This window comes from Vipera ursinii (genome assembly GCF_947247035.1).
Source record: "Vipera ursinii genome assembly, chromosome: Z".
Lineage (NCBI taxonomy): Eukaryota > Metazoa > Chordata > Lepidosauria > Squamata > Viperidae > Vipera > Vipera ursinii.
In genome coordinates, this window is record NC_139517.1 from 66,630,043 (window position 1) to 66,648,170 (window position 18,128).

At 39.6% G+C, this 18,128-nt stretch overlaps 1 protein-coding gene across 1 annotated transcript in view; it reads left to right on the forward strand.

Moving 5' to 3' along the window:
- The window catches only part of GLI3 (GLI family zinc finger 3), a gene marked incomplete at its 5' end in the record, with an annotated part of 320,743 nt that overhangs the window by 144,836 nt on the left and 157,779 nt on the right, over positions 1-18,128 (forward strand). The window contains one exon of the mRNA XM_083378272.1: positions 6,582-6,687. Within this exon, the coding sequence (XP_083234398.1) occupies positions 6,582-6,687 (106 nt within the window). The remainder of the gene's footprint in view (positions 1-6,581; positions 6,688-18,128) is intronic.

Here is an 18,128-nt window from a genome sequence, read left to right on the forward strand (position 1 = left end):
TGATTAATATGTTAAGGATCTGATCTGATATGTCTGTATGAATGTATATGCATATTCAGTTCATTTAACTAGCTGTACGCTCATTAAATTTGGAATAATTTATAATATATTGTTGGGATCTGTATTTCCTTACGTATTTTTTTCCCCTTTTCCTTCCCTTTCCTTTTTCCTTTCCTTTCCTATGCAGTTTAAGTGGAATAATTTGTAACCGTCATTTTTAAAGCCAAATTACTGTTTGTGGGCTACTACATTTTTCATATCTTATTGGGAAAGTTATTTGAACAAATTCAAAATGAAAGCTTCAGTTTCATCTATTCCCCTCCCCCCATGGCACTTTGAACTATGTAGGGTGAGAATAGAAATGTAAAATACTTATTTCTCATATAATTCTAGGAAACAAATGCCATATTTAAACCATTTTTATACTTAAAAACTGAGAACCTTGATAATATGTGAAAGAAATATGTTCCTATTGACTTGCATTTTATATACCAGGAGCACCGTACACTTTTGGAATTTGAAAATCATGTCTTACAATATTAGCTTATTAGCATATTGGTTTTCATTCAGAAAAATATAGAAACAGGACAGAATTTAAAATCAATTTGTATAATTTTTACAACCTAGTGCCATCAGGTCCCATTTACTTCATCTGTAATCAGATCATGTACCAGATTCATAAATGGAATTACAACAGGAAAAGAAATGTGTGAGCTGTAAAGTATAAGTATCATTTACATATAATAGGCCCCCAACCTTTTGGGCACCAGAGACCGGTTCTGTGGAGAGAGGTTTTTAACATATTTTTAAAACCAGAATCTAATTTTATTGCTGAAGAATTACTGTAGAGTTTATGTATAGTATATTAGAGTAACTTTTAAAAGATGGCTAATAGATCTGGAATCTGTATAAATTTCTCCCTTTATGTCCTTAATAGATGATGCATGTTATGTTACTAATTTATCTGAATCTAAAAGCATATACTTGTCTACATTTCACTTTCTCTTCCCATTACCTTTGACTGCTATGGTATAATACAAATTCTATTCTAGAAGTATGAAATTTGCTAAATCCAGTAAGCTTAGTAGGATGGGTACTCTTGATCAATTAAGCAAAGGGATCTTACAGGACCCAGGAATTTCATCACCTGCATTAAAATGAAATGGGAAAGTAAAAAGGAAAAAAAAACTCTGATCTTAATGTATTAAGATACATTAATCTTAAATGAAGGCAGATTTAAGGGTGAGAAAGAAAAAGCAAGGGAAAAGGGAAGAAAGAGGGAAAGAGAAGATAGGAAAAAAGAAGACAGCATAGATGTTTAAAAATCTATAATTACTAATCTTTCCACTCTTCCCAAAGTTATAAGGAAACAGGTAATGAAAAAACCCAAACACAATGAAATTGAACAGTCTTAATCCAAGCAGATACAATAGTAAACATGAGGAAAAATAATTAATCTGCATCTTTCAGCAGAAATTTGAAACAGTAAAACATTTTTCAGTGTGCATACTATTAAAAATATTTCTAAATGCCATTTGATTATTTCAGTAAAGATACTGGGAAACATATTGAAAGTGTTTGTTTGTTGTCCTAAGCCAGGGGTCAGCAACCTGAACCAGTGAAAGAGCCACTCGGAACCGGTTCCCTCACAAAAGGAAAAACTGGGAGCTGCAAAAAATGTGTGCACATGCGCATACATGCGCGCATGCGCAGAACAGGGTTTGACTGAAGAGTGGAGCCAAGGCGAGATATGCACCTACCCTGCATATTTGAATTGATTGGTTGAACTTTTTTAGTCCCACTTTTTTTTTGGACTGCACATGGCAGAGGACTGGGAGCCACAGGAGACGGCTGAAAGAGCCGCATGGGGCTCCGGAGCCGCGGGTTGTAGACCTGTATCCTAAGCAATATATTTTGCTATGTTGAGGACCTTTTTCACATGACGTGTCACAATGTATCATGACTTTTTTTTCGTTGCCAGAGCTGGGGTGGCACAGCTTCCATATGATGCAACCAGTCCATGGGCCGGTAGTTTGACAGTCCTGATCTAAGAGGTTTCCCAAGGAATGGTCAAAGTTTATCAGCTGTATGAAAAGAAGAAACTGGAACAAAAGTTGAATGTTATGCTCTCTCATTACCTTAATTTAGGCAAACTCAATACTTTTTAATTAGATTTCTAGGCCTTGGCAGGTTTTCTAACGGAAGGGAAACTGATTCTTTAAATTAATTGGAGAATATGATTAATGACAAAATTAGAAAGGTGGAGAATTGTGTTTTAATATATTGCACAAGGGGCAGAGATTTCAGATTCCAGCTTCCTTCGAGCAAGCATTTGCCGGTGTATTAGGCTAATAAAGGACTTTTAAGGTAAACAATGCCTCAGAGTCACTTAAAAAGCCCATACGTCGGAAACTTGACATCATATGTGTGTGTGTGTGAGTGTGTGTGTGCGTGTGCGCATGCATACACATACAACACATACAGAGAGAGAGAGAGAATTCCAACAAGCTTCCCACAGAAACCTCTAATCTTTGTAGCATTAAAAGAACAATGAAAATCAAATCTTTCTTTGTACTGCTGAAAATCTAAAAATTGTCTCTTTCTGTTTCCCAACTTTCGCGACTTTAAGATGGGTGGACTTCAATTCCCAGAATTCCTCAGCCAGCATGGCTTGCTGGGGAATTCTGGGAGTTGAAGTCCACCCATCTTAAAGTTGTCAAGGTTGGGAAACACTGCTTTAGTGGAAGGAAATGTGCTATCTAGACAAATGGCAAAAAAGTCTTACTATAATAGTATGTGTATGAATGAAGGAATGAATGAACCTTTATTTTCAAAGTACAATCATGTATACATTGAGATTGGCTGAGCCTCCCCTTGTGCCCCCACCCCCCAGCTTACAGTGACACAAACCCTCCATCTTATTACACCATGTGAACTAATTGCACAACACACCGGCCTCGCAAGTCAATTATGCATAAAGTTTATAAAAATTATTTCCCATTCAAAAGCCTAACAGCCTATGGATAAAGGCTGTTTTTCAGCCTGTTGGTGTGGCTGGCTATACTCCTATATTTCCTACCCAATGGTAGGAGAGTAAAGAGATACCGTCCAGGGTGTGAGTCATCCCTGAGAATTTTCCTCACTCTTCCAAGGCAGTAAGCCCTGACGATGTCATCCAGTGGTGTCAGGGGACAGCCCACAATGTCTTGTGCTGTGCTCACCACCCTCTGTAATGCCTTCCTATCCGCAGCTGTCAGACTTATATGGTTCTTATAGTAATAATTAAAAGTACATAAATTATAAGTATGAAAATACTTTAGGTATTGCTAGAAAATATTAATATATATTTGATTACAGCATCATCTTAGCTTGAAATTGGGTGATATGATTTTATATAAGTTACTGAATTATTTTGCTTGCTCACTCTCAATAAATATTCTGTGAATTAGATTTAACAAGTTTGATTCATACCTTTTACTAGGTTCTTAATGAAATAAATTCATGGATATGGTTTTTGAAATAAAAAATCCTCCAACTTAGTTTATCACTCCTCCCTTTTTATGACCCTGTAATCCCTTAATTTGGGGCAGAATCAGAGTGACTGGATGAAGTATTTACTGGCCAGATGCCCTTCCAGACACCACACCAATATTGCAGCAGGTTTTTTTTTTTGCACTCTAGGAAACAAACTTCTGCTGCTGCCTAGGATTAAATTCTCAACCTTCCAGGTGGAAGGTGGGGCCACTAGGCCACTATACCAGACATAATTTACTTTATCACCATTTATGGTTTAAAAGTGTTAGGAATTGTTGTGCAGAGGTCTCCTTGTGCTACCAAGGAGTTGCACAGACAAGGAAGGGTACTGAGAGCAGTAAGAGTCACACAGTAACCACAAGAGTACACTGAGTTGTGAAAGCAAAAAATACTTTACTTTTGAGGTGGTGTAAAGAACAAAAATGCACGGTCAAAAATAGACAGTCCAGGTCATACACAATAGTAACAGTCCAAGGAGTATTACAAATACAAAGTCTTCTTACCAGTCCAGAGGTCAATACACAGTTCAGGTTTATCACAGTAGTAAACCAACAGTACAGCAAAACAGTAATAGTAGAGAGAGCAATGAATTCAGAGAGAGAGAAGCTACATTCCTAGTTCCCTCTTATAGCCATGAGAACACTTACACACCCATTGGCCAATTAACATCTTAAAGTCACAGCATCATAGTTTAATATATTTTCAACCCAACATTGTAGGCTATCATCATATGCCTAACAAAAAGTTTCCTGTCTTTTTTCATACAGGTCTGATTTTTATCCTGCATATAATATATATTTTATTTTTCATGGTACTTGGTTTCAATTTTTTAAGTAACAAATATAAACATATTCTTGTACAATTCCTTAACTGGCAATTTATATTCTTTTAGACTTCTTTTCTTCAGTGTTACTCTTTAATTTTGCTTTTCTAAGTACTCTACATTACAATATTACATTTTACTAATATTTCATTGCTTTTTCCTAACTCTTTGAAATCTAATTTTAATTTCTTGAGATGTGCTTATAAAATACTAGTTGATCCATATGATGTGACACTACACGTCTGTGACAATTAAATAGCTTTTTCTTTAAAGTAGTACAAAGAGAACATTAGATAAGAATGTTCACATTTGCCATGGCAAAATGAAAGAGTCATAATCTGTTTCTTAAGTATTTGACTTGGGTTCATATAAATGAAATTTGTACTGAACTCAGATAAACTGCTATCTTTTTCATATACTTCTACAGTCTTGGCAGAACTGAATGTCTCCTACAATTCTGCAAGACTGTAAAAAGTATATGAAATGAGATGTGAGGAGTCAGTATTCAATAGTAAAGAATATTCTTTGTAAAGATGCTACGTTCAGTCCCTGGCCTCTTGGCCAAATAAAAATTAGATATTACATGATATCTATTTTACTATGATCACAGGAAGCTAATAAATCAAAGTAAACATGACTGAGCTTCATGAAAAATAGTCTTTTCTGAACATCCTAAATTAAGCTTGTCAGAACCCAAGCAATAATGTTGAAATCTCAAAAATAATTATGATTACTAAATGTGATCTCCAGTGTTCTGGGATAGAATTTATGTCCCCGAATAGTATCTGTCTCCATACAATTATCAAAAATTGGAGTGATACAAAATGATAAAAAAGTAAAGAAATACACAAATAAGTTCAATGGCATTAGTTTTATAATTCTTGCTTAATGACAGTAATTAGGACTGGCAACTCTATCACTAAGTATCATAAGGCCATGAAGTGTGATGTCACATAACTGCCAATTTACAGTGGCACTTGCAGCAGTTTCAGTTGCAGTCATTAAACATATTCTGTACAGTTCATAAGTCCAAGGTTATGTGATCATCATTTATGTTCTTCTGCCAGTGAAGTTTATGAATGGTGATCATGTGATCACAGAATATTGTGACTCTTAATAGCAATAGCACTTAGACCTATAAACCAGTTCACAGTGTTTTACAGCCCTTTCTAAGTGATTTACAGAGTTAACACATTGGCCCCAACAATCTGGGTCTGTAAACTCGTTGGCAAATTCTTGATTTGTGATTGTGAGGATGCTGTTACAGCTGCAACTTGGAGTATCAGTTATAAGTCTCCTCTTTTAACAAAGTCATGTTTGCTGAACAAATGGCTACTGACCAAGGACTACTTGTAAATACAAAATTCAGTATTTGGAAAGCTTGCTTTTTAATGCAACATATATTGAATTAAATACATGGTGCATTAAAAGAATGCAATATTTAATAAATGATTGCTCATTTTTTAATATCCTACTATTAAAATTTAGAGATGGTTACCAGCATCAAATTCCTGGGTGTGCAGTTAACAAGTAGGCTGGCTTGGTCGCTCAACAGTGAGACATTGGTGAAACGGGCACAGCAGCACCTACATTTTCTGCATCACATGAAAAAAGCTCATCTTCTTTCCCCTGTCCTTAACCACTTTCTATAGAGGGATGATCGAGAGCATCCTGTCATACAGCACCACAGTCTGGTTTAGAAGCATCACTGCTTCAGACAGGAAGGTGGTGCAGAGAGTGGTAAGGATGGCCGAAAAGATCATTGGCAGTTCCCTCCCCTCCATCCAGGACAAAGCACAGAAGCGTTGCTTGAGCAGGGTCCATAAGATTGTCTGGGACACTACACATTCTCTTCATGACCTGTTTTCCTTGCTACCTTCTGGGAGGAGGCTTCGTGGTATACGTAGCAGAACATCCAGATTCAGTCACAGTTTTGTGCCCTACAGTATTAACCTTGTGAACTCTAAAGCTTCCTCCTTCTGTTAAGTATTCAAGATGGACAGTGATTAATATTTATATATTACTTATGCGTAAGGGTGTACGTCTGTACATATGTTGTATGTAGAATGTTTAAATGTAAGTTATGTATGTGTACTCTCTGAGAAAAAGCAGCTAAATTTCATTTTTAATGTGTGCCATTGTGCCCACAGTAAAAAAAAATAACAATAAAGATTATCTAATTTAATCTACTCTAATAATGAGATCTGTAAATTCTTTCTTTCAGATCCACCTCATCTTTTCCCAGCTTTTCACCCTCCAGTACCAATTGAGACAAGACATCATGAGGGACGTTATCATTACGACCCATCTCCCATTCCTCCATTACATGTGTAAGTATGAATATTTAAAAAATGAAGATCATATTTGCTTCTTCTGATAGTCTGTGGAAATGTATCTGCTAGCAAACACAGGCATAATAATAAAAGAATTTTCTTGACTTTTTTTTGATGATATGGATGACAGAACTAGGTGGAAGCTGAACCCAAGTAAGACAAAATTTCTTGGCTTTCTGTTGCCACTAGTAACTTTTCAACAGGCAAACACTACCTATAAAAATTGGCCCTGTGATTTGGATTCATGCTTTTTCTGAAACAACAAGTGAAAGCTGGTCCAGAGAGGACTGTCTATTCCAACCAGCATCAGCTTAAACTATTAGAACATCATCAAAACAAAAAAAGTGGTTATAATATCACATTTTTAAGTAGCTCAGGAGGCTAAAGCTAGAAGGTCATTTTTTCCTCTGGCAGCACTGATGCTTGGGACAGCTTTCAGACACAAAATAAGACCACTTTCCACTTGTTAGCTTTTTTTTTTTGCAAATATTAACATTTAATTATTTCTTACATTTATATTTAATTTTACCTTGTTTTTTATGGTTTTTTTCTCTTTATTCCTGTAATATTTTTAGTGTTTTTCTTTTCTTATTTTTAACCTAATCATATCTTAATTCTTGTTTTATATATACTACATAGGTTGCTGAACATTTTACAAGTGTAGTGAACTAAAGGTTTTCACAATAAATAAATGAAACACCATATATGGACAGGATTCAGTGTTAATCTAAGGCTCAAAGAAGGGATGTGATAGGAAAAGACAAAACAATATCAGATAACCAATACAGTAGAAGACCTCAAAGTTGAACTGGGAGGTCGTTGGTGCTCTCTGAGCTTAGTTGCTTTTTTGGAAATGTTTCATTACCAAACTAGGCAACATCATCAGTGCTAATAGGAAGTGGGGTTTCAAACAAAAAGACCACAATACCTCCTCACCATCAGTCAATATCCAGATGAGCAAAGATTAATACCAAGATTAAAATTAGATCAACAATCAAGAAGCAAACAATACCCCAATCGAGGAACTACCAACCAGACAAACCAGCTAACAGTAAACAACATCCCAATCAAGGAACCACCAAGATCACTCCACCAATACTGAGAGGGCAAATCAATAGCATATAAAATGACAGTAAACTCCACTTCCTACTAGCACTGATGATGTTACCTACAGGTGAAACTCAAAAAATTAGAATATTGTGCAAAAGTTCATTTATTTCAGTAATGCAACTTAAAAGGGGAAACTAATATATGAGATAGACTCATTACATGCAAAGCAAGATAGTTCAAGCTGTGATGTGTCATAATTGTGATGATTGTGGCTTACAGCTCATGAAAAACCCCAAATCCACAATCTCAGTAAATGAGAATATTGTGAAAAGGTGCAATATTCTAGGCTCAAAGTGTCCCACTCTAATCAGCTAATTAAGCCATAACACCTGCAAAGGGTTCCTGAGCCTTTAAATGGTCTCTCAGTCTGGTTCAGTAGGAATCACAATCATGGGGAAGACTGCTGACCTGACAGTTGTGCAGAAAACCATCACTGACACCTTCCATAAGGAGGGAAAGCCTCAAAAGATAATTGAAAAAGAAGTTGGATGTTCCCCAAGTGCTGTATCAAAGCACATTAATAGAAAGTTATGTGGAAGGGAAAAGTGTGGAAGAAAAAGGTGCACAAGCAGCAGGGATGACCGCAGCCTGGAGAGGATTGTCAGGAAAAGGCCATTCAAAACTGTTGGGGACTTTCACAAGGAGTGGACTAAGGCTGGAGTCAGTGCATCAAGAGCCACCACACACAGACGGATCCTGGACATGGGCTTCAAATGTCGTATTCCTATTGTCAAGCTGCTCCTGAACAACAAACAACGTCAGAAGCGTCTTACCTGAGCTAAAGAAAAACAGACCTGGTTTCTTGCTCAGTGGTCCAAAGTCCTCTTTTCTGATGAGAGCAACTTTTGCATCTCATTTGGAAACCAAGGACCCAGAGTCTGGAGGAAGAATGGAGAGGCACACACTGCAAGATGCTTGAAGTCCAGTGTGAAGTTTCCACAGTCTGTGTTGATTTGGGGAGCCATGTCATCTGCTGGTGTTGGTCCACTGTGCTTCATTAAGTCCAGGGTCAACGCAGCCGTCTACCAGGAGATTTTGGAGCACTTCATGCTTCCTTCCGCAGATGAGCTTTATGGGGATTCTCACTTCATTTTCCAGCAGGACTTGGCACCTGGCCACACTGCCAAAAGCACCAAAACCTGGTTCAATGACCGTGGGATTACTGTGCTTGATTGGCCAGCAAACTCGCCTGAGCTGAACCCCATAGAGAATCTATGGGGCATTGCCAAGAGAAAGATGAGAGACATAAGACTGAACAATGCAGAAGAGCTGAAGGCTGCTATTGAAGCATCCTGGTCTTCCATAACACCTCAGCAGTGCCACAGGCTGATAGCTTCCATGCCACGCCGCATTGAGGCAGTAATTGCTGCAAAAGGGGCCCAAACCATGTACTGAGTACATATGCATGCTTATACTTTTCAGAGGTCTGATATTGTTCTATGTACACTCCTTGTTTTATTGATTGCATGTAATATTCTAATTTTCTGAGATTGTGGATTTGGGGTTTTCATGAGCTGTACGCCATAATCATCACAATTATGACAAATCACGGCTTGAACTATCTTGCTTTGCATGTAATGAGTCTTATCTCATATATTAGTTTCCCCTTTTAAGTTGCATTACTGAAATAAATGAACTTTTGCACGATATTCTAATTTTTTGAGTTTCACCTGTGGTTGGTAATAAAATGTCTGAAGAAAACAACCAAGATCAGAGACCACCACAGACCCTGCAATATTAGGTAGGTTAAGGGATCCTTAAAAGCAAGACTCCCAAGTGTAAGTGGTTTCAGCTATGTGACATCTTCCTACTATCTTTTGCAATAATTGCATGAAGGCTTAGGCCAGTGGGAGCAGATGAATTTAACAACTTTCAGATGACTAACTCAGTAAGCAGGGAAAGACCAAAATGTAATAGAAATAGTTGAAAGAGGAATTTAAGACTGATGAACCAATCTATGCTTATAGTAACAGCACATCCTGTACCAACCAGGATACTTCTTGATGCCAAGAAAAAACAGAAAATATGTCCTTTATTCTTCTTAAGTATTAGAGGATTCATAGCCATTATATTTAAAATTATAGATCTTTACAGAAAGGGACATGTGCAAAGCAACTATAAAATTGAAATAATACAACTACATCCAAATACATGTTAACATGATTAATGAAAGTATGGAAAATTTCTCACAGTAGTGTATACATACGTATGACCCAATTTTAAGATAATTAGCCTGTTGCACATAAGATATTGCCCTAATACTGACAATACGATGCCTTCCATTGCACTACTTATCTTTATTCTCTTATCTTTGTTGGCATGAAATAGTTTTTACATCAGTGACAAACATTTAAAATAACTTTCCTTCTCTTGCCCCCCTCTTTACATTTTTACATAGTGCACATCCTGTGTAATATTTCAGTTACATTGACCACCAGGAGTCACCACATGTGACTGGTTTCATCCTTACCAAAATCCTCAGATGCATATACTATTCTATGGATTTGGAAAGTTCTAAGGGTAATTGTACTTATGAGCCAATACACTTTAAATGAGTGTGTACAGTGCATTAGCTGTAGGAGCTATTCATATTTTGAAATTCAGTAGGAATGAGGAAGGAGTTTCTAGAAGCTCTCAGAATTGTATATGCACTCCACCTCCCTTGAGTTCTCGAAGTAGAGATTAAATACCATTCTGATAGCTGCCTTGATTTAGAGCGGGGGGGGTGTCAAACTGCCGGCCCATAGGCCGGTTTCATCATACTGAAGCCACACCCACCCCATTGCTAGCAACGCAAAAAGAGTCGTGATATGTCAGAACATGTCACGTGACATGGCGAGTTTGACATCTGTGATGTAGAGCAATAGATGTACTGTTTTTATGCATCACGGCCCAAACATTCCCCAATTTATTCTCTGTAACCATTCTCTGTGTCTGGATGAAACAAGATTTACAATAAGCCACCTAACAATTAAGTGATGTCCATTTTTACACAAGCCAAAACAGTTAATGATGGTGAAGGTGACTGAACTTTAGTTAAATCTTGATCTTCTACCTTTTTAAAGAAGCGAAATATGATAGCATTCATATTTAAAATTGTTATAAATAAAATATTTCATCAGGCTCAAAAAAAGGAGGAAAAAGGAAGGTGGGGTGTGCATTACAGAGGCAATGAAGCAGGAAGTACCTCTTCTTAAAACTACATACAATTTGTAAAATGTACTATATTTCCTGATATTTACTCTCACCATTCTAATTTATTCTGTGTGTTTACTGAACCCAAATGTCACTGCTTTTTACATTATAATGAACAGCTATAAAATAGGTCCCACCATTTTTAGAAAAAAATATTCTTATTATGTAATTTTATAAAGTCTCAATTAAAATATCGGTCTGCAATATGCTATCAACTAACATGAGACGAAGATGATGAAAAGGTTGGTAGAAAATGTTCAGAAAATGTTCTGAATAAGGAATAAATTACTTAGTTAATAGTACTACATAGTAAATGAAATACCTAATACTTTATATTACAATATATAAAATACAAAAATACATGGGGGGAAATTAATGTTAAGTATCTTGAACAATGAAACAGTAAAATTGAAGAAAAAAGCCTATTATAAAAAGCCAAATTCACGGAGTAAGTTGAGCTTTTTACTAAAAAAGCATTATATGTACATTTAATCATCTCTAATAATCCCTCACTCACTGTGTGAAAATAAAAGAACTAAAGCGCAAGTAGTACTTTGAACACTAATGCCATTTGTTTAGATGGTAGATTGCTTCTCCATGGCTATTAGTTACAGCTGTGTAATTACATATATGGTAACGGGAAAATGAAGTTGTTTTAAAACAAGTGTGAGTAGAATTAATTGATATTAACACTCCTAACTACATAACCAAGTTACACACACAATATTTTATCAGCAGTTATTTTGGATCAGTCTTTTATTAGCTAAACAGTAATTGCAGAAGAAATTAGCCTGAAGGTTAGCTATCAATCTGTGTTGCAGTCACCCATGAGTACTAAAGCCAAAAGCAAACATGTTTTTCTCTCTCTGAGAGAGAGAGAGAGAGGGAGAGAGAGAAGAAGAAAAAAAGAAATGTTTCTGAATTTATGATGTATTTTTCTATTATTATAGGGCTGACACCTAGTCATGCAATAAAATGCATTTGAATGTTTTAAGGTAATCTAACTGAAAGAATTGCTTTTTATTTCAAAGTCACCCTATCTGTTTTAAAAGATACCAATTTCTATAGATTATCTTTAAAAGCATCATGGGAAAGCACAGTTGTCTTGATAAATAGCTGTGGGGTTTTCTGAGTTTGACAGTATAAGCTAACCAACCATACACACGTCAGAAGTAAGCCTTGATGAATATAGTGAAACTTATTCTATAATAGGATTCTACTTCTATATTCACATACTTGGAGGTAATCTGTTGAACTCAGTGGATGTTATTTTCTGCATAAACCATACATAGCATTGGTCTGTCAATGCTGCATTTGGATGTAATGTCAAGTAAAAGGATTTTTGCCATAGTTCTTGGAATCAGCACACAATGGTTTGATTTGAACATAATGCTAACTACAGCAGGCAAGAACATATCTCATGCTAAAAGAAAATAACTATATTTGGCATAACATGTGTTATGTATTGAATATATATAAAGTTGTGCTAATCCCTGCTAAAGTGAAACTAACTTAACTCCAACTGCTTATAAGCTAAAATGAAACTAACCTTTAGATGACCCTGACTGTTAACTCCAACTGTTTTGGAGGGAAACTTTGAACATTCATATTTGGGCTGGCTTTTCAAATATTGTGTGGTTAAGACCCTGTGGACTCAGAGTATAAATTACAGGCAATTACCTGCAGTTCTCCAGTTCTAGTTTGAGTCAATAAATAATGTTGTAACTATGCTGGTCGGCTCCTTGCCTACTGAAACCCACTACACAATAGTGGCAACGAGGATGGGATGCTGCAGAGGAGAGAGCTGCTGCTAACTAAGAGACTGAAATCCCTGGGTGATAGGCTGGGTAAAGAGCTCCGGCAGGCCTAGTTCTCACCCCCCATCTACCAGTAAGCCACACTGGAGGCACGCTGAAATCACTGGGTGTCAGACCAGGTAAAGAGCCCTGGTGGGACCACGCCCCCCACCCTGCCTGCCAGTAAGACACACTGGAGGCACAGATATACCTGAGGGATCTGTCCCCAGGAGCCCAAAGTGCAGCACAGCTCCAACTGCAGCGGTACAGGTATTAACCAGCACCACAGGGGCCTCCCCAAAATGGCTAAATTGGGAAGGCTCAACGAGTTCGATATTACTCATCCGGAACAGTGGAGTTCATACATCTCCCGAGTAGATCCGGGCTAACCAGATCAAAGATGATGGACTGAAGGTGGCAACCTTACTATGTGTCTGTGGACAAGCCACGTTTGATATCGCTGAAAACCTGATAGCACTGGCAAGTATAGAGACTGTGGCCTATGAACCTCAAGAAAAAATTAAGGGAATATTTTAGCCTAAACTCTCAGTAATCGCCTGGCGCCATGCATTTGAGCAACATGAGCAGAGATCCAGGGAACCTGCAGAAGAATTTGTGGCAGCCCTGTGCCAAGCTTCAGGCCAATGCAAGTTCCCTGATCTGGAAGAGACAGTCTCGTTTGCGGCCTGCATAATATCTTATTCTCCATGGAGAAACTGACTTTCCAAGACACATTGAAGGAAGTCATGGCAGATGAGGCTGCCAGAGGGGCAATGAGGACTCTCTGGCCACCTAAAATACACACCAGCCCCATAGCGATCCACCAAGGGACCGCAGAAGGCTCAGGGGAGGCCAGTGAGAGTGAATAAATTGATTGTTTGTGGAGAGAGCCACCCAGATGCTCTACAGAGCAAGTAACTTTCCCACAGAGTTGCACAAGCTGCAGGGGAGAGCATGAAAGAGCAGAGTGCGGATTTAGCACAGCAGTATGCCGTGCCTGTGGAAAGCAAGGGCACATTGCAGAGTTTGCAGAGGTCTTCAATGGGAAACGAAACCTGCGACACAGCAGCACAAGGAGAAATAGCCTCCAGGACAGAACAGAGTTGAATATTGCTTGGGAAGGCATAGCATCCAATGGACAGGGGCCCAACATTCCATCAAAGAAAAGATAAGACTCCAACTAAGACTGCAAGGGGTTCCATGCTCCATGGAGCTAGATATTGGATCGGCCCTGTCCATTATCTCCTCCAGGACTTTCGACCACATTTGCAAATATAGCTGATGGCGGGTCCCGCTCAAATCATCGAGCTTAGTGCTAATGGACTTCCAGAATTGCCATGTTCCTGTAAGGGGGGGAAGCTACCATTAGAGTACAATTCAGAGAGTTAGAGGGTCCCCTAAGTGTAGTGGTCATAGAGGGACCACGCACCAGCCTCATAGGATTGGACTGGTTTGAGGCCCTGGGCATCAGGGTGATGGGCATCCACCAAACACAAATAGCTGATCTAGCAGCAGTGTACCAACAATATGCTGACGTATTCAGCACAGAGCTGGGACAATACAAAGGGGCACCCATTTCACTGAACCTCGATCCAACAGTAACTCCAGTCCAATTAAAACTGTGCGGGGTTCCCTTTGCATTGAAGCCTAAAATTGGTGCAGAACTAGACAAGCTGGTACAGCAGGGAGTGCTCCAACCTGTGGATTGTAGCCAGTGGGAGACTGCAATAGTGACCCCGGTTAAGCCTAATGGGGACATTTGTATCTGCGCAGACTTCAAGTGCACCATAAACAAGGCACTACAGCAGCATGCTTACCCTGTACTAGTAGTGAGCCACATCCTCGCTTCACTCCAGGAAGGCTGAATCTTCACTAAGTTAGACCTTGCCCAGGCCTATCAGCAGCTACTGCAGAAACACAAACAATCATCACACACAGAGGTGCATTCGAGTGTGCCACTTGCAGTTTGGGGTAAGCGTAGTACCAGGGTTGCTCCAAAGTATTATGGAATGAACACTGAAGAACATTCCCATCATCTGCCCGCATTTTGATGACATCCTGATCGTGGGGGAATCAGCGGCAGTCCTGGCGGAATGACTCCATGCAGTACTCCAATGTTTCCGTGAGGCAGGCCAAAAACTCAAGAAGGAAAAGTGCCAGATCAGCGTGGAATCCACAGAATTCTTGGGTTTCCACATCGATGCTGCCAGAATCCACCCATCTAAAGCAAAGCTAAAGGCAATTCAGAAAGCCCCCACACCAAAATCCAAGGGGGAGCTACAAGCATTCCTGGGCTTGCTCAATTTTTACCACTCATTCTTACCACATAAGGCTGCCCTGGCAGTATCGCTACACCACCTACTGGACAAAAAAATGCCCTGGGTCTGGTCAAGCACCCAAGACAAAGCATTGAAGGCGGTAAAATCATTTCTATCCTCAGACTCCATCCTAGCTCATTTCAATGAAAACCTACCAGTAACACTAGCTTGTGATGCTTCACCATACGGCATTGGGACAGTACTAACCCAAAGGATGCCAGATGGTAGAGAGGCCCCCATTGCATACTATTCCAGAACGTTGTCATCACCTGAAAGAAACTGTGCCCAGATAGACAAGGAAGCTCTCGCCATAGTGGCTGGCATTCTTATATGGATGAACCTTCACCATCTTTACAAACCACAAACTTCTACTTGGTTTCTTCACAGCAGACAAACAGACACTGCAGATCCTGTTGCCACAAATGCTACGATGGTCCATTTTCATGGCTGCATAGTCGTACCGGCTAGTCCACAAGCCGGGTAAGGAAATGGGCCATGCCGATGCTTTCAGCCAACTGCCTCTACCACAGACTGATCCAGCCCCAGCCCCAGCTTGTCATATCCTGGTGATTCAGGACCTGCCTGAAGCATCCCTACATGCAGAGGATGTTGCAACTGAAACCACCATGGACAGAATGCTTAGCCGCATCCACAACTGGGTGTTAAGGGGATGGCCAGAGACTGGCCAGGCCCTGAGTTCCATCGCTGCACTTCTCGGAAAAATGAACTGTTGGCCCACAAGGGATGTGTGCTGTGGAGCAGCAGGGTCATCATTCCACCCAGTCTTTGCTCCCGGGTGCTGGATTCCTTACACGAGGGGCACCCAGGAATTGTTTGAATGAAGGCTCTAGCCAAGAGTTACTTGTGGTGGCCAGACCTGGACAAGGACATTGAGAATCAAGTAAGGAGTTGCCAGGCCTACCAAGAAACCCGACAGGAGATGCCACAAGCACCAGTGCACCACTGGGAAATCTTGCACACCCCATGGTCTCGCGTTCACATTGACCTTGCAGGCGCCTTCCAAGGGCAGGTGTTTCTAATTGTAGTAGACAGTTTTTCCAAGTGGTTGAAAGTGGCACCGGTCTCATCGATGACAACAACCAGGGTCATACAAGAGTTGTGCCAGCTGTTCACCACACATGGTCTGCCAGATGTAATCGTGTCTGACAATGGGACACAATTCAAGGCAGAAGAGTTTCAATCTTTCCTCAATGCCAACATGATTTGTAACATCCACTCCATTCCACCCTGCGACCAATGGTCAGGCCAAACAAATGGTCAGGACCACAAAGGAGGTGCTCAAGCAGATGACAACTGAGAACTGGAATCACCGCCTGCAGAACTTCCTCCTGTGTCAACACACAACTCCCAGTACAGCATCAGGTTGTAGCCTAGAGGAGCTGAGGTGGGGTTGCCAGCTCACCATGAAGCTCGACCAAGTTCACTCAGACAGAGTAGCGGCAGAGACAGCTCAACCAAAGTCTCCCAGGAACTTACAGCTGGGTGAATTGGTCCGGGCCAGGAATATGGAAGTGGACCACCTTACACGGAAGCTAGGGTGACCAAAATAACAGGGCCCTTGTCATACAAGGTTATTCTGGAAAATGATTGCATCGTCAGACACCACATTGATCAATTACGGTGTTGGCAGGCCGGACCAGTTCCGGGTGAGGATCCCAAGGATTTATCAGACACACAAGAGAACTGTTTTCACCTGAGTTTGCCTACATCACCTGTGGCCGCCTCTGGGGAAATTGAGGTACGAAGGGCTGTAGAGCTGTCCTAAACAGCCATCATGAGTCTGTTCAACAGGAGATGGATAAAACTCCACTTGAACAGGACTCTCCAATAACATTGCAGCAGTCCACCAGGATCCGTGGGCCCCCAGCCTATCTCAAAGACTATAAATATTGAACAGACTGAGGATGATGACTATCCTAGGGGGAAGGGTTGTTATGTATTGAATATATATAAAGTTGTGTTAATCCCTGCTAAAGTGAAATTAACTTAACTTCAACTGCTTGTGAAGCTAAAATGAAGCTAACCTTTAGATGACCCTGACTCTTAACCCCAACTGTTTTGGAGGGAAACTTTAACATTCATATTTGGGTGGGCTTTTCAAGTATTGTGATTGGTTAAGGCCCGGTGGGCGTAAAATTACAGGCAATTGCCTGCAGTTTTCCAGTTCTAGTTTGAATCAATAAATGATGTTGTAACTATGCTGGTCTGCTTCTTGCCTATTGAAACCCACTACACAATAACATGATTTGTGATCAAAGAGAATTGCAGTCTAATGATACTATGTTATGACTGCAAATACACCCGGGAATGTTTGCATGTGATTTGCTGGATTGTTTTTGTTTCTCAGAAAATAGTTGAAGCCTTTTTCTAGACTGGACTGAAACATGAAACTACTTTAAATTGAATTGTCAACAGAAAGTTCAGACTTTCCTTCATACCAATTTTATTTATACAATGAGACTACTTTTTTGCAAAACAATTGTCAGTTGTCTTGTATTAGATGTTGAAATCAAAGTCATAGTGCTTTACATGTAAAGGGACAAGCATGTCAATGGCTTCAGGTAGCTAAACTCATAGAAAATACTTATGATTTGCCCATCAGGTGGAACATTTTCAAACATCTGGCCAATAATAGACTGCCTCTCAGAATTCAAGTTTAAAACAAACAGTTTAAAAAAATCGATATGGGCTTAAAGAACAGAGGAATTTATGATAATGTTGCAATTTTGGGCAAGGCAGCTTTATCTACATGGAGGGAAGTATGCAGTGGGGTACTCCATGGCTCTGTTTTAAGTCCAATACTCTTCAACTTCTTCATCAATGATTTGGATGAGGGGATAGATGGGGAACCCATCAAATTGGCAGACAACACCAAGCTGACAAAAATAGCCAACACTCCAGAAGATAGGCTTAAGATACAGAAGGATCTTGACAGAGTTAAACATTGGGTGCTATCTAACAAAATGAAATTCAATGGTGAAAAAAGTAAGGTTCTACA